The sequence below is a fragment of the Oryctolagus cuniculus genome, chromosome 7 (assembly GCF_051225735.1).
Source record: "Oryctolagus cuniculus isolate XC-2025 breed Fujian yellow rabbit chromosome 7, ASM5122573v1, whole genome shotgun sequence".
Taxonomy (NCBI): Eukaryota; Metazoa; Chordata; class Mammalia; order Lagomorpha; family Leporidae; genus Oryctolagus; species Oryctolagus cuniculus.
The window spans coordinates 82,630,829-82,651,322 of NC_142873.1; the positions used below are offsets into that span (position 1 = coordinate 82,630,829).

The 20,494-nt window shown below is 44.7% G+C and overlaps 1 protein-coding gene across 22 annotated transcripts in view; it reads left to right on the forward strand.

The window, feature by feature from the left end:
- The first annotated feature begins 1,407 nt into the window (after positions 1–1,407).
- KYAT3 (kynurenine aminotransferase 3) overlaps positions 1,408–20,494 on the forward strand; it is a 54,874-nt gene continuing 35,787 nt past the window's right edge. For 2 of the 22 annotated variants that reach the window (XM_008264932.5, XM_089337093.1), the window contains exons 1-2: positions 1,611–1,957; positions 8,619–8,718. In XM_008264932.5, the coding sequence (XP_008263154.1) occupies positions 8,620–8,718 (99 nt within the window). In that variant the 5' untranslated portion in view covers positions 1,611–1,957; position 8,619. Of the gene's footprint in view, positions 2,045–3,549; positions 3,628–8,618; positions 8,719–20,494 lie in introns of all 22 variants that reach the window. The other 20 variants (XM_089337097.1, XM_051856282.3, XM_008264931.5 and 17 more) reach the window with 19 other exon arrangements.

Sequence of the window (20,494 nt, forward strand, 5' to 3'; positions counted from 1 at the left end):
CAAGCATTTTCAGATTTACTTGTGTATTCCCTTCCTGCCCTAGCAGAACCTAAGATTCAATACACAGTTTCTCCACTCATTCTTCCCAGCAGTATCAGTATCCAGGCATTCAATTCACATTTGTTGAATGTAAGAAAAAGGGAAGCAGCCTGTGGGCTCATAACTGAACTGATCATTCACCTCAGTGCTGTTAGCAGGTGGCTGTGGTGGTTCCTGTTAAAATACAAGTCTCCCAGTACACCAGCATCAGACAAACTCATTCTGTGATCATGATAAGGTGTGACAAAAAACAAGGCCATTTCATAATCTTGTCTAAACAGATTTAAAACAAGGTCACTGTACAAACTACAGCATATCCCTCCAACTGAAGATCATTATTACTCTTTCTTGTATATGCTTAAATATATATACTCTTTCTTATATATGCTTAAATAACAGTGATAATGCTCTATCCACTCATCTACTCTTCCATCCTCTTAGAAGTAATCAAAACAGGAAACTCCCTAACACCAACCACGTCTCCCACACCAGCAACGCAAGGTAGTCTCATTTTTCTCCCAGCAGCGTTTCTTCTTTCTTTCCTACATATATATTTATTATTTGAAAGGCAGAGAGAAAGAGATAGATAGAGATAGAGACAGAGAGAAACAGAGAGAGAGATCTTCCATCCACCGGTTCACTCCTCAAATGCCCCAGGGCAGCCAGGGCTGGGCCAGGCTGAAGCCAAGAGCCAGGGGCTCCATCAGGCTCAGAAACGCTGGAAACTTATGGAATGTGGGTGTCCCCAGCCGCAGCATGACCCTGTGTTGCCTTCTTCACCTTTAAACTGTCATCGGTCTCATGACCTTTCATTCTCAGTTTTCTGAGGAAATTCATTTTACTATTTAGCAAAGTAAACTGCCACTGTTTTTCCTCCCCTCACCCAATTACAGGAGACGAATAGGATGGCACTTCAAAAAGTTGGTAGAAAATGGAACCAAAAGTAAGTTTCTTTTTATGAAAAAAACTTTTAAAATCCATGCATAGTTTTCATACCATACATTTTCTGTGAACCTTTTTATGTACAAACTCCTTTTCCCACGTTCTTACAGCCTTGCCCCCTCTTGGACACCTTGCAAAATTACTCGAACCCTCTCACAATCTTGGTGGCCCGACAGCCTGCCCATCCTTTAAAGTCAGCCGTTGTCCTCAAGCCTGCCCCAAGCCAAGCAGTCTCACACAAGTAAATCCTGGCCGTGCGTATAAATTCCATACCCAAACCTCACTCACGACCAAAGCCCCACCCCAAAGCACCCACCCCAATCTGCTCCCGCCCTCCCGCCTACCTGGTCCAGTCTGCGATCCCGGGGATCCCACAGCCAATCCTTGACCCGAGTCCAGACCCCAGAGCCAATCCTAGGCCACATCCAGGCCGTGTCCCGCCCCCCTCAGTCCTCCAGCTCCGCGCCCTCCACCCGCCACACGCTGGTTGTCCCGTCCCATCCAGGGCCTCACCCCAGACCACCCCACAGCCAATCTGCACCCTGAGGTAGACCCCAGAGTCAGTCCGCGCGCAGGCTCCGCCCCCACGCCCAAAGCGCGCCCAACAGGGCTCCCAAGGACTGGCGTCCGGAAGCGAGGAAGGTGAGTGGGGTGCGCGCGAGGAGCGGCCGCCTGCGAGAGGAGCGGGCCCGCCGGGAGCTCGCGGGCGCCTGGCGCGGCCGGGAGGAAGAGCCGGGGCTGGATTTCCGTCCGGACTCGGACTCGGACTCGCCCCCTCGGGAATTGGGCGCGAGCCCGCGGCTGGACCCTCGACCCGCCGCACGGGCACGCCGCGGCGCGGCAGAGGGTCCACCCTGAAGTCAGCAGTTTCCCTGGAGCGGGGAAGACTCGGATAGGAACGGCCTCCTAGATGTCCTGCACTATTTGGTCTTCATTTTGTAATCTGGGCCTTTAGAAGGCCTTTAGAAGGTAAAAGGTAAAAACCGACGCCAGTTCGTGCATTACCTAACTTTTGTTAATTTAAAAAAGAGAGAGAGAGAGACGAAGGCTGTTGACTCTCCATGTAAGTGACTCTTAGTGGATTCCAGGGTTTTTAATGCGAAGAGCAGTTCAAGTTGTTGCGTCTGATCTTGCAGACCAAGCCACCTGGCGTTACCTGTCACTTCTTTTTCCTCCTTTTGGGGAAATGGGAAATGACGCGAATCCCGTTTGCACAGAAGAGCTTTCGGGCTGCTCCAGGGTGGTGTCCTCTTAAATCTTTGCCAGCACTGGCTGATTTCTTTCCTCTTCTCTAACGACGTGGCTCTGAGGCTTATCCTTACCCAACCAGGATGCCCTTTCTTGTGTCTGTGAACCTTGCACACATTCTGGAAGCGAAGTAGCAGAGCGTGGAATGAACGTAATCTTTTCTTTCTAACAGTGCGGGTTGTTCCCTGACGCCAGTGCCTGCTGCCCTTGCCTCTCCTTAATCTCCCTTGAACTTGCAGTTAACTCCAGCGTTCTCGAGTTTGGCAAATTACTGAGTCTCTTCCTACCTCTTTCCCCCCAATGCAAACTGTTTATAGGTTGGTTATCAGGATTTCATTCCAGAGCTTTAAACTTTTTTTAACGTCTTGTGTTTTAAAAATCCTCTTGACTGCTTTTGCCTACTTTGTAGCTTTGAATTCTGCTCCCAACGGTTCACCAGACCTTCGCAATTTCAGATCACTTTCAAATCTGCCAAGCATAGCTTCTGAATCTTCGTTGTAAGAGTCTGCTCCTGTGATGACGGACAGTTAAATTTACTGTCAATCATTTTCACCTTTGGTACACATTGCCGTAATTGGATTAACCAGACCACTTGAATCAGTTTGCCTGGTTTTCCTCACAGAGCATTGTTTATTGGGAGAAAATATAAAAATGCAATGAAAATACCGTTTAGAGTTAAGGACCCTTTTGATTTTTTCCAGCTTTTCTATGACATCCAAATGTGTAGTTACTTAGTTTATCAGTGAATATTCGTATGTAGTGTTCATTGCATTAGAAAAATGCCTCCCAAAATATATGTGTTCAAAGTGGAGGAGAGAAGCATCTTGTTCCAAAGGTTCTAAATCTGTAACTACCAATCTGCTTAGATTTCTTGGCAGTCATTTTTTTCACGCATTTTCCCACAATTCCTAGTGGGAAAGTAATAGGTAAAAAGAAAAGAGAGCCCAGGTGTGCGTTTTGATGAGTTCCATCATTTAATGGTAAGCTAAGGAAGAGGTAAGAGAAAATTAGAGATGGTTATGATGTGAAAAACCAAAGGAACATGGTGTTTCTGGGAGGAGTGAGTGCTTGGACATGGTATCTGAATCTTCAGAGAACACAAGGAAAGTGAGAATTGCAAAACATCCATTGGATTAAACAATATAAAGGTCAGAAATGACTTTAGCAAGAGCTGCCTCTATGAAGTAAAGAGTGCAAAAATCAGATTGCACCAGATTGTGGAGTGGAGGTTAAGGGAAAGGTGAGAGCTGGTGAAATGAGCAACGGAAAACAGAGTCAGGAGTTTCATTTTTGGTGATTTTTGGCTTTGCCTTTTTGTAGCTGGAAGAAGCATGAGCAAGGCAAGTTGAAGAGACAAGAGAAAGGGAGAATAACCCATGGATTAAGGTCTCTGTAGAGGTAGGACGGAATCAGGTCTCGGTACAGATGTTTTTCAGCTTACAATGAGGCTGCATCTCTGGTAAACCCATTATAAACTGAGAATACCATAACTCAGCAATCTGTTTAATCCACATAATTTACTGACCATCATAGTTTAGCAGCACAGCACACTGTGGGGTATCAGTTGTTCCCCTTCGTAACTCTGTGGCTGAATGGTGGTTTGGAACACCGCCACTGCCCAGCATCCCAAGACAGTGTTCTGCTGCATATCGCTAGCCAGGAAAAGATCAAAACTCAAAGTACAGGGACGGGTGTTGTGGCCCAGTGGGTTAAGCCACTCCCTGCAACACCAGCATTCCATACAGGCACCTGTTGGGTCCCAGCTGCTCCACTTCCAGTCCTGCTCCCTGCTAATGCACCTGGGAAAGCCAAGGAAAATGGTCCAAGTCCTTAGGCTCCTGCTCCCACATGGCAGACCTAGAAGAAGCTGCTGGCTCCTGGCTTTGGCCTGGCCTATCCCCAGCCATTGCAGCCATTTGGAGAGTGAACCAGCAGTTGGAAGATATCTGACTCTCTCTCTCTTTGGAACTCTAAATCTTAAAAGAAAAATTCAAAGTACAGAATGCAGTATGCATTTTTACAGAATACACATTGCTTTTTCTCTATGGTGATATCAAAGAACCTTAAGTCCAGGACCATCTGTAGTGGGTCCCATTTGATGGCTTGTGTTTTCTCTGATAAAAAGCAGTCACCTGCTTAGACTAAGAAGGGAGGTAGAGGTCGGCGCCGCGGCTCACTAGGCTAATCCTCCGCCTGCGGCGCTGGCACCCCGGGTTCTAGTCCTGGTCGGGGCGCCGGTTCTGTCCCGGTTGCTCCTCTTCCAGTCCAGCTCTCTGCTGTGGCCGGGGAAGGCAGTGGAGGATGGCCCAAGTGCTTGGGCCCTGCACCCGCATGGGAGACCAGGAGGAGGCACCTGGCTCCTGGCGTAGTGCGCTGGCCGTAGCGGCCATTTGGGGGGTGAACCAATGGAAGGAAGACCTTTCTCTCTGTCTCTCTCTCTCTCTCCCTGTCAAAAAAAAAAAAAAAAAAAGGTAGAGGGTTTCAGGTTAGGGGAATGTGGGTTAAAAAAGTAAAATAGTCATTTTGGAGTGTGGCAGAGAAGTATTGGCATTGCTTGCAAACTTCATTTAGAAGTGCTAGCGAGTATTGGGGTCAATTTGAGAATAATAGTCATGGACCTGTGCTATTGTGATGACTTCTCAAGCACTCCAGTCTGTGAACCATGCCAGACACCTTAGTTGAGTTCAGCCATCACAAGGGTGCTACAGATAGGTGAAAAGATAGGCAAGGGAGTTAAGGCATCGTCTAGAAGGTCACTGAAGTGGAAGAACTGTCATCTAAACAGGGAGATAGAGAAAAGTGTAGCCTGTATGGGAAAAAATGAGCCAGCCTCCTGGAAATGTTGGTTTTTCTGGAGAATACTGACAGTTGGAATAATTAAGCAAAGTGAAAAAGCAGGTGTTTTATAGTCAAAGAGCAGAAGGCTGCAAGTAGTTGTTTGGGAATGAGACCAGACTGAGGTAATGGTGAGGTACAGGGGATAGCTGGGAGAGGGCGAGTGAGGCAGCGAGCGTGGAGAACGACAGCAACGTTCAGGTGTGTGACTGTTGTTTGACCAGTTGTCTCTGAAGACACTGAAATTTGCCAGGATGATCACAGCACTTGGGGCTGAGAAAACTATGTCGCTGCCTCATGACCACTCCTCAGTGAGTGATGGGGAGTCACCAGCAGGACAGGAGGTGATATCGGTGAGGCAGATGAGAAGGGTAAATAGTCTGGCAATGGTAAAATAGCAAGAAAGAGGTGGGTGATACCACCTGGTGACTACAATTGGTAATGATATGCTGTAAATTTGAAAATGTGTGAGGGAGTAAATTGCAGATGTTCTCACCAAGTACAAAATCCAACAATGAGGTATGGAGAAGTGATATCTTTGGAGGGCAGTAAGGTTCAACTTAGAGCAAGGAGGAAAAGAAAACACACTGAGAATATCAAGGTAGAATGGAATTTGTTGTTGCTGCTGGAACTGTCCCCAGAGCCATAGGGGAAGGTTTAGAAGTGGAAGAAGGGAGAGCTGGGTCAGTTACCAGGAAGTGTGATGTGCTGCCGAAGGCAGACAGGGGAGGTGTCAGGATTTCCAGGGAAAAGCAGATTTGGTGTGGTTTCAGACACTGAGGCCTGGTGGGGCATGGCTCACCACACCTTGGTGGGGAGATCTCCCAAGTGCTCTAGCCTAAGATCACACATGACCAGCCAGTGACCTAATGGTTCCTTCTGTGATTACTTTCAAAACCAAGGACTCATTCATGCACCATTTTGTCAAATGGGGAAATTGCATCACAGCAAGAGCCAGTGACTTACCCAAGGTTAGAGACCTATCTGGTATCAAGATGAGAACTAAATTCAGGCATCCTGATTCTTAGTCCTTTTCTCTTTCTGTAATGACAGCCCCACCACCACCAGTTTTTCTCAAGAAGTTAGAAGATTTCTCTACTTGTAAGAAAACATTTTGATTGTACTTTGCCCAAAAATCTAAGAAATCATGCTGAACTTAAGGAAGTGGACATTTGTTTGCTGAAAAAAATGTTGTCCTGCAAGAAAGTCCTCTGTGATACAAATGATTATTCAGTAATGTTCTTTGCTAATTCCTTTCTTTAAAATGATCCCTACTACCTAATCCAATTAATATTTGTTCTAGAACAGAACAGTTAGCATCACGAGAAAAAACATGGCTTGATTTCAAAACTTGGTCTTTGAAGTGAGAGACCCAGAATATAAAGGTTAGCTATTTCTGTACAAAATGAATCAATATTTCATGAAAGAATTCTTCTCATAACAGCCCACTTAAATCATTAATTCATAATGTGACTTTATATATTCATTTAGCCATTCAGTGAGTGACTATACTGTTTGAGAGAATACTCATGCAGTGTTAAACTTAACATACCAGGTATGTGTTCCTGGAGCTTACATTTTAAGCTGCCAAACAAGACCTCTTGGCTAGAGTGAATGAGTAACCAGCCAAACAAAAAAAAATGTTTTGCAGAAAGTTAATAGTAGGCTGGTGTTAAGTAGGATAGCTAAGAAGTTGTTACCTTGCATGGCCAGGGAAGGCCTTTTTAGATGCAATCATGTAAGCTGAGATTTTATTAAGAAGAGCAGGGTTTTATATTCCACTGTATTATTTTTCACAGCCAAACCTTTAAGTAGCCTTAACATTTGGGTAACTTCGAGATTCATAGCTAGTGTCAGTGCCCCCTTAGATTTCAGGGTATGCCTCCTTTTCTAAGGTTTGAACAACTATTAGAGATACAGAAGATGCCACACACTGAAACAGCAGCCTTATATGCTCTAGAGAATGACTTTCTCAGAATACAACTCAGTGAAAGTTCTCAGAAAGCTGGACGTCCTTCTGCTTCTGAGTGGCAAGATAGTAATGGAGTTGCCTTGCCTTTGATCGCCCTGCGTCTGCCCATGACTGATAATTTCCTGACAGGTAGAGAAGCAATTTAGAATGCATGCCTGTCATGGAACTGCAGTCTATTGATAGGGCTTGCTAGCTGTCAACAGAATTGCAGAGGAAAGTTTCTTCTGAGGAAATAACCTAAGATTTATTCATTTCAGGGGTCTTCAGGAAGTTCATGTCAGATGTACATTGTGAAAAAGCTGCTTGGATTTCCAAAAACTTTTGTACCAGAATAAACATCTTTTAATTCCATTTTTCTGTAGATTTGTTGAAATCTGAAAACTTTTTGACATGGGCCTACTGTTATCCATCTTTTCAAATAGCTTTCTTTTTTTTTTTTTTTTTTTTTGGACAGGCAGAGTGGACAGTGAGAGAGAGAGACAGAGAGAAAGGTCTTCCTTTGCCGTTGGTTCACCCTCCAATGGCCGCCGCGGCCGTCGCGCTTCGGCCGGCGCACCGCGCTGATCCGATGGCAGGAGCCAGGAGCCAAGTGCTTTTCCTGGTCTCCCATGGGGTGCAGGGCCCAAGCACCTGGGCCATCCTCCACTGCACTCCCTGGCCACAGCAGAGAGCTGGCCTGGAAGAGGGGCAACCGGGACAGAATCCGGCGCCCTGACCGGGACTAGAACCCTTTGTGCCGGCGCCGCAAGGCAGAGGATTAGCCTAGTGAGCCGCGGCGCCGGCCTCAAATAGCTTTCTAAATAACCTGTTCTAACAACTTGAATGTACTGTTACAACTTGTGCTTTTACCAGTAACTGTTTTCCAGGTGATTCTGGAATTTGAGTTATTGGATGGGAATATTCTAGATTTTATAGCTGCTAGAAATGGAACTTACACTTATTAAATTCTTTTTTTTAAAGATTTATTTATTTGAAAGAGTTACACAGAGAGAGGAGAGGCATAGAAAGAGAGAGAGGTCTTCCATCCGATGGTTCACTCCCCAGTTGGCTGCAACGGCCTGAGCTGTGCTGATCCATAGCCAGGAGCCAGGAGCTTCTTCCAGGTCTTCCACGGGGGTACAGGGGCCCAAGGACTTTGGCCATCTTCTACTGCTTTCCTAGGCCATAGCAGAGAGCTGGATTGGAAGTGGAGCAGCCGGGACTAGAACCAGCGCCTATATGGGATGCTGGCACTTCAGGCCAGGGCATTAACCCACTTCAGGCCAGGGCATTAACCTGCTGCGCCACAGCACCGGCCCCACTTATTGAATTCTAATACTCTTGACTAAAGCCTTATCTTATTCATTCAAAATATCTTTACAGATCTCTAGTCTTAAAATGAAGTCTAAATTTGTGTCAGGAGGAATAGATTTATTACAGTGATTGCAGTGATGAGAAAAACTAGAGAGAATGAAAACTCAGTTATCAAAAAATATATTTGTTATATGTAAGCTTATGGCCTAGCATCTCACCATAAATGTGTGATAGTGATGGAACGGTCATATATTTACTCCCTTTTTCCATTTTTCCTTTTTTCCTGTAGCATGTTTTTGGCCCACAGGAGGCTCTGCTCTCTTGGCAGTAGGACAGAACTCCTAAAGACAATTTATTCTTCAGAAATCCTGGGATTCTCTACTTCTGCTGTAGGTATTGCTTATCACTTATGGATAAATTATTGTACATTCTCTGCAATGTCAAAAAAGATACAAGTTTGTAGGTGATTTTATAGTCACTCTATTAGAATGATTATTTCTATTACATTAGCTAAAGGTGTCTCTTGTCATTAACTAGAACTGGCAACCCCTGAGCAACTGCTTGCCTGTGTCAGGATCAATGTGTAGGATGCTACGTGTCCATTTTTCTCACTTTGTCTTCACAAAACCTTTAAAAATTGTTATGGTCCTAATTTATAAATGAGTAAATAAGTAGTGGCTTAAATAGTAGAAACTTGTCTCAAGTCACATAGCTTGTGAGTAGCATGGCCAGATACAGTCCTCACCCTGTCCAGCTCTGGCTCACTGAAGAACATGCTCTTTCTACTCAAGAAACAATAGTGCTGTGATGGCAATTGCTGGTCCTGCAGCTTCCAGGTTATAGGGAATGAGGTAGATTGAGGAGCAGGAAAGTGTCATCAGGGAAAAGCAAACATGCAAGTGCAGAATGGCGGTCATACCACAGGACAGGTAACAGACCCCATTATTCTACAAAGGAATGTGGCATGGGGTATGAGTAGGAGTCAGGGGGAGAGGGCAGGGGTATTGCAGAGGGACTGCTCTGAGATGGAAAAGGGTTCAGGAAGCACAAGCACCAAAGACACTGTGTGGACCTTGTTTAGGAACTTGACCAAATGTGAAAGAATATTTTAAAAAAATATATTCAATCAGGTGATCTGTATATATGTCTGAGAGACAGAGAACTCCCATCTACTGATTGACTCCCTAGATGTCCACAAGCTGACAGCCAGGGACCCAGTTACTTGAGCCATCGCCTGCTGCCTCTGCGTTAGCAGGAAGTTGGAGTCACAAGCCAGGAACTGAATCCAGGTCCTGATATGGGATACAAATTTCTTAGCCAGCATCTTACCCATGAGACTCAGTGTTCACCCCTAATGACATTTTTTAAAGACAATTGTGGAAATACGAATGTGGACTGAGTAGGAGGTGATACCATGAATTATTATTAATTAAGTATGCTAATGACATTGCAGTTATATAAGAAAATAACACTATTTTCTAGAAATACATTCAAGTATATTATAGTGGTGTAATGACTTAGGTCTACAATTTGCTTTAAAATGACTCAGCAGTATGAACTCTGGACACAGTTCCAGTGTTCACTTGCATAGTTTGGCAAGCTATGAAGTAGTTGAACAAATTTGGCCAGGTGAATCCCAGCTCTACACAGTGATCTCTTATGGTCTTCACCTTTATCATCAAGAAGGGTGACTTCTCCAAACACATTGAGCATTCCCTCCACTTGCTCAAGAGCATGTGTGACTTAGGATGACTAGTGCTGCAGTAGTCTGAAGGTGATACAGGGAGGGAAAGTGTTGACTCAGAGACAGACAACAATAAAAAACCCATCTAAATGTTAACTGGACTCATTTATTTTCAAATGTTAAGAAAAACAGGTATTTTTTTAAATGTATTTAAATTATTCATAGAACATTGTAATATTACACATTTGAAAATAATTATACATTTAGAAAAGAATAAAAGGAGAAATATGCAGCAGAAGCAATTACTGAATCTCAGTGATGTATAAATGAGTGTTTTCTGTTAGGTTGAATCATATGAGCTTGTTTTTTTTTTTTTTTGTAAATCAAAAATGGATGAAACTAGCAATTTTGTATTGTTCCATCTAATTCTAATCTTTTAAATTTTGTATAGGCTTGAAATTTTCATAAACGCCATCATTAATTTCTTGTCTTGTAAATACGATGAACTGTACCTCATATACCTCTTGAATTCTGTCTTTCCTCTTCATTGCCATCATAGCTACCTTAGTTCAGTCTCTCTCCCATACACAGATGAAATTGTTTGGAAATTGTCATTATCCAAGTTAATCATATGAAACTATGGTTTCACAAAGAAGGGTGTGTGCAAAATTCACATTCATGGAGCTTTGTTAGACTACACATACCCAGGACTCATCCTGAGTTCTTCTGATTCTTTTTTTTTTTTTTGAAAGTTAAGAGTTACAGAGAGAGGTAGAGACACAGAGAGAGAGAGAAGTCTTCCATTCGCTAGTTCACTCCCCAGATGGCCTCAACAGCTGGAGCTGTGCCAATCTGAAGCCAGGAGCTTCTTCCGGGTCTCCCACATGGGTGCAGGGGCCCAAGTACTGGGCCATCTTCTACTGCTATCCCAGGCCATAGCAGAGAGCTGGATCGGAAGTGGAGCAGCCGGGACTAGAACCAGCGTCCATATGGGATACCGGCACTTCAGGTCAGGGCTTTAACCTGCTGTGCCACAGCGCCAGCCCTCTTCTGATTCTTTAAGTCTTTTGAAAAATCTTTCCAGGTCATTCCAATATACACCTTATGTGAGGACCACTGACAGTGCATTATTCAAACTTACAGATTGTTTTGGATGCAATCAACCTTCCCCATAGTTAGCAGTAGAATGGTTGGATTATATTGTAGCTTTATGTTTAATTGGGGGGTGGGAGGCACTGATTTTCTTTTTTTTTAATTGATTAACTTTATTTCTTTGAAAGGCAGAGAGATACATCTTCTATCTGCTGGTTCACTCCCTAAATGTCCATAATAGTAAGCACTTGCCAGGCCAAAATGAGGGGCCAGGACCTCAATCTGAGTCTCCCACATACTGTCATAGACCTAACTACTTGAGCATCTCAGGTGCGTATTATCTGGAAGCTGGAATCCAGAGCAGAGCCAGGACATGAACCCAGGCACTCCCATATGGCATGCAGAGGTCCCAAGCAGCATATTAACCAACACACCAAGCATCTACCCCATTGTGGGGAGCAACTCGGACTAGACTAAGTTACTGGAATTAAGACTTATTCTATGCATCTGCTCTCCCACAATATGGCGCTGGGAGAGGAGTAAACAGCTTCTACACAGCTGCCTCCAGTTTGACCAGTAACCTGCAGGAGCTGATTGGAGGAGAGCAGCGTACTCGGCGTGTGGGTAGCAGAGTTGGGATTGGTGGAAGAGGACTGTAAAGGAGGAGAGAGACAACATGCACCAGGAACATCTAAGGGGAACATCTATCTGAAGGAACACCTGTGCAGCCCCCGAGAGAGCCGGCCGGCGGTGTGCCGCTCCCCCGTGGAAGTGGGGAAAGTGGCAGGGGGAACCCCCCCTTCCACAGAGGTGGAAGGGACTGTAGCCAACCGGGGAAGAACCAGCAGCAAACCCGGGGAGGGCCGAGCAGACAAAAGAACAGCGCAGGGTCCTGTGTCGTTCCTCCACGAAGAGGGGGAGTGACACCCCATGTTTAATTTTTAAGTAGCTGCCAAACCCTTTTCCAAAGTACTTTTAATGACAACAGCAGAATGTCCATGCAGTTCTTTCGAGGCTTTGCATTTACAGTGGTTGCTCAAATAGTTTGCTCTTGATGGACACATGAAAAAAGCAAACTGATCAGTGTGCACAAGAATAGAGAGAATAATTTTAAATCAAGAAAGACTGGTCAGAACCAGCCAAACCACTTACTATAAACTCATTTCACTGGAAAATTCTTTTCATCCATACCATCCTTAATATCATTGAAAACTTACTTTGTAGGTTACTTCTGAGAACGGGAATAGAACGAAGGATAAGCTACACTTTTCTATATATTTTTCACTGTTTACTAAAATATTTGTATCTATTCTGAAATTTAAATTGTGTTTGAAATGTTAATAAAAATATTACAAACATGCAGAAAGAAAAAGAAGCACATGTAACCCATGATGAAAGTTATTCTCACTTTTTGAGAACCTGCTTTTTAAAGGCTTAGAAAATGGAAGATAAAATCTTGATTACCCTCTGATGCTAGAATGACAGAGAATGAAGTATCAAGTAGAAGATAGATAGATGAGTGGAAAGAGAGATGGGTAAGAGAGGAAGCCAGAGAGTTAATAAATGGGTTTGACAAATGTATGACATGTATCTATATTATCACATAGAGTAATTTCCCTGAGAAGCCCTTTTTTGGGAAGTATATATTGAGAATAAGTAGTTAACAGATTATTCTTGAAAGAAGAATAGGAAGCCAAATAGGTTACAAATTGCAATCTGATTGACTAACCTCTAAATGAAGATTATTCTAACAAAGGGTAGGGCCTGTGTGTGGTGTAGTGACTTAAGCCACTGCCCGCAATGTCAATATCTCCCCCTCTCTGCTACTCTGCCTTTTAAATAAATAAAATAAATCTTTTTTTTTTTAAGTTGGGGGTGGGATTGACATGTTAATGGTAGGAAAATTTGTCAGAGTATGAAGAAAATATGTGGGTACTCTACTTTCTGATCATTTCTGCTGTGAACCTAAAACTGCTCCAGGTGATAAAGTCTATTAATGTTTAGTTAATCATTCATTCATTTTACTTGAAAGACAGAGAGAGAGGTCATCCAACTACTGATTCAATCCCCAAATGCCCACAACAGCCAGAGCTTGGTCCAGCAGAAGCCAGGAGCCCAGAGCTCCATCCTCGTCTTCCACATGAGTAATAGCGACCCAAGTACTTAAGCCATCAGCTGTTGCCTTCCAGAATGTACTATTTTTTTCTTTTTTAAGGACTGGTAAAAGTTAAATGCCCACTGTTACCAGAGACAGCCAGATTAGAGTTCTTTTTCTTCACCAAGAAAAGAATTGCTGATGTGAAACGGAGAGTGGCAGTAAGCGAGGTGGTAAAGTTTAATGAAGAACATACACCTGACAGTCCAGACAGGCATCTCAGAAAATAACTGAGAGCCCAGTCTGCATTCACACTGGAATTTTTTTTTAATTTATTAATTTATTTGAAAGACTGAGATAGGGAGAGAGAGACAGAGACAGAGAGAGAGGGAGAGATCTTCCATCCACTGGTTCACTTCCTAGATGGCTGCAACAGCCAGAGCTGGACCAAGGCAAAGCCACGAGCCAGGAGCCAGGTCTCCCATGTGGATGAAGGGGCCCACACACCCGGGCCATCCTGCACTGCCCTCTCAGGCTGCCAGCAGGGAGCTGGATGGGAGGTAGAGCAGCTGGAACTCAAACCAGTGTCCACATGGGATGCCAGCATCACAGGCGATGGCTTTACCTGCTAAAAGCCATAATGCTGGGCCCACAGACTGGAATTTTATAGATCTGGCTAGGAGTCCACTGTTCCCTCACCCACCCCCCCACCCAACCCCCCGGATATTGCTGGATAGGTGGCTTTTTGGGTGTGGAATTTATGAAATTCTTCCCAGTGTTATTGGACCAATTAGCCTGCCTGGCAAAGAGTGGGAAGGATTCCCTTACGCTGTCCCCAGGAGAGGGCTGGGGCCCACCAAACAAGGTTGCCAGCCCCGGGCAAGACTCCTGCCCAAATACTGGTCTTGCTTCAGAGGCTCAGGCTTCTGAGCTTCTCCCCTCACCAACTGCACAAACTACCCCTGTGTGTTCTTTGGCCCCTCTCATACACATAGGCTAGTGTCTGACTTCTAACAAGAGAAGCACCAAAGAAACGTTTATTTTCTAGCAACCAAAACAAAATTTTTTCCTTCTTCCTTAATCTGTCCTTCGTTAGAGAAAACAATTGCCTTTTTTGGATATACACACAATTTTGATTATGTATTGAGTTCACATTCAACAGCTCGCGCCCTTCGGTGCAACCTTACTCATCGTACTTGTAACTAAGAGAATCTTTCTGTTTTCGGAATGGGCACTGTCTTTGGAGTGTGTTATATGCTAAGAATTGTGTTTTCCCATTTAATCACCGTAGCCCTTACATGAGGTAGGCAGTCATTTCACCATTTAACAAATGAGGAAACTGGATCTCAGAGAAGACAGGTAGCCTGCCTACTTCACACCCTTGGTGATTTTCAGGCTCAGTTTCTAACTATGGTCTATTTGTCTTGAAAGCTCTTTGTGCTAAATAATCTTGGAAACTTTCATCAGAATACAGGCGTATCTTAGCAGGCAAAGAACTTGGGGTGGTTATGAGGGATTATCCAGATATACCTCTCTTCCTGGTACAGGTATCCATCAGAAACTGTTGTAGGATAACATAAACCAGAATTTAATATTTCGGGTTATTGCCGTTTATTTTGATTTCTAAGCACCAGCCCATACGAGACAGACAACATGTTCAGGATTTATTTGGAAAGAGAGAAATACACAGGAACGTGAGGGCTTTATTAAGGGAAAATGGATCAGAAAAAGTAAACAGGGAGTCCTGTACCAGGCTTTTCCAGGGAGCAGCCCCGAGGCTGCAAGAGAGAGAGGGCATGCTGGCGGGGGAGCGGCGAGAGAGCAGGCAAGCAAAGCACAGGAGGGCAGGCGTGAGAATCGGCACTGGGAGGGCGGGGGAGCTGGCTCAGCACGCTCCAGCCATTTATCCACCTCCAAAAGGGGAGTGTTTACACAGTCTGACAGGTGGGTGGATACAGGTGAGATCACAGTGGGGCAAGATTGCAGGGGGTGTGTGACCTCCTGCTCATGAGCCTAATTCTATCACTCTGATTGGCCCCCATATCAAAACTACCTGTGTCTCAGTCTTGGACCTAATTTCCTGTTGTCCTGACTGGCTTGGCCTGATATTGCCCTGCCCTAACCCCATAGCTGTGTCGGGATGGGAGAGGACTGCACTGTGTAGGCTTTGGCAAAAGGACCTGGCCAGTGACTAGGGGTGCAGGCGGTACTCGAATGCTTTCTCTTCTGTGATCTTGGCTTGGGCCCAGGTTTTATAAATAATAAATCAGGGTTTTTCTTCATTGCTTGCCTCACTCTCCAGTTTTACTTGTTTTCCAGTTCTTCACCTCTGTGATCAGTAGTCAGAGAAACCCTTGTGTCCAGTAAGCTTGTCTCACTAAAGGTAATGTTTAAAGCTAGCTTCCAGAAAAAAAGGTTAGCTCATGACAAAATACAAAAATGAAAATGAACCTGTGTTAAAGGGTTTTATTTTATTCAAGGGATATGAGGGAATCAGACAGAAGTTGTGACCGGTTCAAAGGAAAAGCCAAAACAAAAATTTATATAGCACCTGAATGACAAGTGAAGGCAAACTGGTTTTTCTACAAGGGCGAGAAAATTCAATAAAAGTTAGAACCAGTGTTTGTATGCCTCCGTTATCATAAATTTACAGCTGCACAAAATAGCTTGAGTTCCAGCACTACCAGAGTCAACCCTGTAAGGGGATCCTGGGGCCAGTGCGTTTTTCCATTGAAATATCAATTTTTCCAAATTCTAATCCTTTCACTGTTGTTCAATCTACAGACATTAAACTGTGACAATATATCAGGCAGAGGCCATTCTCTATAAAATAAATGAACTAAATGTGTGTTGCTTTAAAGGTCTGCTTAGGGGTGGGCATTTGACACAACCATTAAGAGGCCACTTGGAATGCCTGCCTCCATATGGAGAATTCTGGGCACCAGTCCTGGCTCCAGCTCCCTGCAAATGCACATCCAGGGAGACAGCAGGCAATGGCTCAGGTTCTTGGGTCCCTGCTACCTATGTGGAAGACCTGGATTGAATTCTGGGTTCTTGGCTCTTGCCTGGCATGGCCCCTGCAGTTGGAGCTATTTGGGAGTAAACCAGCCTGTCTTTGTCTCTCTGCCTTGCAAATAAAATGAGAATAAATAATTATTTACGTGTTAAAAAAATGTGTAAGTTCCACTTAAGTATGTGCATCTTTGATCTCATTGTAACCGGATATTTTCCTTGCGTATCTTGGAGTCTTTCCCTACTTTGCCTTTCGTCTCAGTTTTACTCTGAATTCTTCCACCATAGACAGGAACTTTCTGTTTTTCCCTATGCCATCTAGTGGCCAAAAAAAGTAATACGTGTGCTTTTTGATTCGTCCTGCTGTTGAATAAGTTACAGGAAGCCATAGTTTTGGACTAAACTCCCCAACAGACCAGGCCAAAAACCAAAATGGAGTCATTTGCGCTAACAGCGCACCTTGTCAAGTGGTTTAGCTGAACTTCAGAGCAATCAAGATTACAGACTGTGGTGGTTAATTTTATGGTGTCAGTATGACCAGATTAAGGAATACCCAGAAACCTGGAAAAGCATTATTTTGAACATGTCCAACGGAGATTGGCATGTGAATCTGAGTGCACTAGGCAGGAAGACTTGGCCTCAATGTGGGCGGACATTGTCAGTGGGCCTCTCAGGAAGAGAGCTCTGGCACACGCTTGGCTTCTGTCTCGGCTGCTGTCAGTTGTCAGTCTCTCACCTTGGGACTCCAGAACTACACAATGGACCCCTTGTGGCACTGGGGCTTTTCAGCCTTGAACTGAGACATTCTCAGTTCCTCTGGTCCAGAGGCCTTGAACTTGAATCAAGCCACAATAACAGCATCCCAGGCTCTCTGGCTGGGACACATCCTGTCTTGGGAGTTCTGGGCTGCTACCGGTGAGGGAACCAATGCCCCCGATAAACTCTCCTTCATACACGTATGTGCATGTCTGTCAGTTCTGGGTCTCTGGAGAACAGTGACATGCAGAGAGACAGCAGCCATGTTTCCCAAGCAGGTTAGTTGCAGTTGGCTTGATGTTGAAGTCGCCTCTGCCTTAATTCTTTCAGAGGGCTGGGAGCATGGCACAGCAGTCAAGTTGCTGGTCAGGGCAGCATGGTTGGAGTGCATGGTTCCAATCCCAGCACCTCTGCTCCAGATCCAGCTTCCTGGTAATACACACCCCAGGGGACAACACGTGATGGCTTAAATACTTGGGTCCCTGCCACCCATGTTTAAGTTCTAGGCTGATTGAGTCCAGGCTGCCGTTGGCTTGGCCCAGTCCTGACTGTTTGAGGATTTGGGAACTGAATGAGTGAATGAAGAAGTGTTTGTGTGTGTGTGTGTGTGTCTGTCTGTGTCTGTGTCTGTGTTGTGTCTTCCCCTCTCTTGTGTTTTCTCTCTCTCAACCTTTCAAATAAAATGAGAATAAATTTTTTAAAACAACCTGAAGTAACCTAGTGTTGACCAGTCTGTCATTTCTGTTCTGTCTCCTGTCCTCTTACAAGGAAAGTCACTTTGAAATAACCAATCCACTTTTTTTTTTTTTTTTTTTGACAGGCAGAGTGGACAGTGAGAGAGAGAGACAGAGAGAAAGGTCTTCCTTTTCCATTGGTTCACCCCCCAATGGCTGCAGGTGGAGGATTAGCCTATTGAGCCACGGCGCCGGCACACCGGGTTCTAGTCCTGGTCAGGGAGCCGGATTCTGTCCCGGTTGCCCTTCTTCTAGTCCAGCTCTCTGCTGTGGCCCGGGAAGGCAGTGGAGGATGGCCCAAGTCCTTGGGCCCTGCACCCGCATGGGAGACCAGGAGAAGCACCTGGCTCCTGGCTTTGGATCAGCACGGTGCGCCGGCTGCAGTGGCCAATGGGGGATGAACCAACGGAAAAGGAAGACCTTTCTCTCTGTCTCTCTCTCTCTCTCACTGTCTACTCTGCCTGTCAAAAAAAAAAAAAAATACCTTGGAAATCATCTAAAATCTGTAAGATGGTTTTGTTAATGACTGCTTGCTTGAGAGGCATTTTGTCCAGAAGAAAGAGCAAATGATTCAGAATTCACTGGTAGCATCCCCCACCTTCTTTTTTCTTTCTTTTTTAATAAGTAGCGAGATAGACAGCTGGAGATTGCATCTACCAGGTCACTCCCCAGCAATAATCAGAACTGAGTCAACCAAAGCCAGGAGCTTGGAAATCAACCCACGTCTCCCATGTTAGTGGATGGCAGGAACCCAAACCCTTGAGCCATCTCCTGTGCTTCCTGGAGTGTTGAGTGTGCATTAGGAAGAGGCCGGAATGGGGAGCTGCAATAGGACTCCATATCTAACCAATACAGAGCTTGACTATCTCATCTGGCGGCTTAACCAGAGGCCTGATATCTCTCCCTCTGGGAGCTTTTTAAAATCAGCTTCACCAAGGTGCACCAAAGTGCATCTACTTAGAATTACAATTCAGTGTCTGGCATTGTGGCATAGCAGGTTAAGCGATGGCCTATGATGCCTGCATCCTACATGGGCACCGGTTTGGGTCCCAGCTGCTCCACTCCCAATTCAGCTCCCTGCTAATGTGTCTGGGAAAGCAGCAGAAGATGACCGAAGTCCTTGGGCCCCTGCACCCACATGGGAGAATTAGATGAAGCTCCTGTCTTGGCTTCAGCCTGGCACAGCCCTGGCCATTGTGGCCAATTGGGGAGTGAACCAGCAGATAGAAGCGTGCGTGCGCGCGCGCTCTCTCTCGTTTTTTCTCCTCTCTCTGTAACTCTGCCTTTCAAATAAATAAATATTTTTTAAAAATTACAATGCAGTGACAGCCTCTGTGCATACCATAAGACCCTGCCCTGGTCAGCATGCAGCACATCCATCAGCCCTCATGTTCCCTTGCAGTCTGTCCCCTACTCTGCTGATTTGCTTTTGTCACCATAGAGGGTTTTCTTTTAATATCTTATAAGCTGGGATTGTATATAGGATCTTCTGTAAATGAGATATGTTATTTAATGGGATTGTGTAGTGTGTACTCTTGTGTGTGATTCCTTTTACACAGTTGATACTGAAAGCAATCCATGTGGGGATGTGTCAGAATGTTATACTAAATGGTAGCTGATCATAGGGCTGTAATGTCATTGAGTGTTCTGTTCACCCATGGCTGGAGCTTTGCTGTGTCTCCAGTTTGGGGCTTGTGTAAATAAAACCATGTGGACATCTGAGTACAAGCCATTGTGTGACATAGGCTTTTGTTTCTTTCAGGCAAATACAGTGGATTGGTGGTTGTGTGGTAGAGATTTATGTTCCATTTTTAGTAACTACCAAAGCATTTTTCAAGGTGATTATAACACTATTAGGCAGACTTTTTTTTAAAAAAAGCTTTTTTATTTGCTTATTAATTTCATTTGAAAAAGCAACAGAGAGAGAGAGAGAGAGAGAGAGCAAGCAAGCTTCCATCTGCTGGTTCAGTCCCCAAATGCCCAGACTGGGTCAGGCTGAAGCCAGAGGCTAGAACTGCATCCAGGTGACCCACGTGGGTGGCAAGGACTCAATCACTGCAGCCATCACCTCTGGCTCCCAGATGCATTGGCAGGAAGCTGGACTAGAAACAGAGGAGCCAACACTCGAGCTTGCACTCCTATATGGGATGTGGATGTCACATATTGCAGCTTAACCCACTGTGCCACTGACTTCCCCGGGTATACTCTCTTACACCTGTCCCTTCCCACCTGCCTGCATCAGATCTTACAGGGAGAGACCTTGAAATATATGCAATTGAAACTTTGGTGTTCTGGAGACTTATCCTTGTACCAACACTTGCAGTAAACATTTTAGGCACTGGATAAGCTTCCTTATCTTTGCCAAGGTTGCCACCTGGTGGTGAAAATACAGAACAGCATGTTCAACCTAAAATGAACAAAAGACTGAAAACGCTGCTTGTTTCTCTAGCAGTTCTATATTGATAACATAGCAATTCAGTATAACTGTGCCAGGTCTGTAATCTACCAGGTAGCAAAAGTCACTTCATGGTGTTATACAATTTAGAAATTATACAGGCTTTCTAGTTGTTTTCTTATAGATTTGAGCCTTGTGTCTAATTCTCTGTAGGATTCCAGGTGTATTTTAATCGCCTGATACTGGATCTACTCTACAGCAAGCACTTACATTTACCGCTGAGTCCTGGCATCTTTGGGTGTTGCAGGGTATCTTCTACACGTTCACCAGTGTTCATATGCACATCTATAGGTTGTCTGCACAGTACCTGCACGTGGGTGCCTCCAATGGCAGAAAT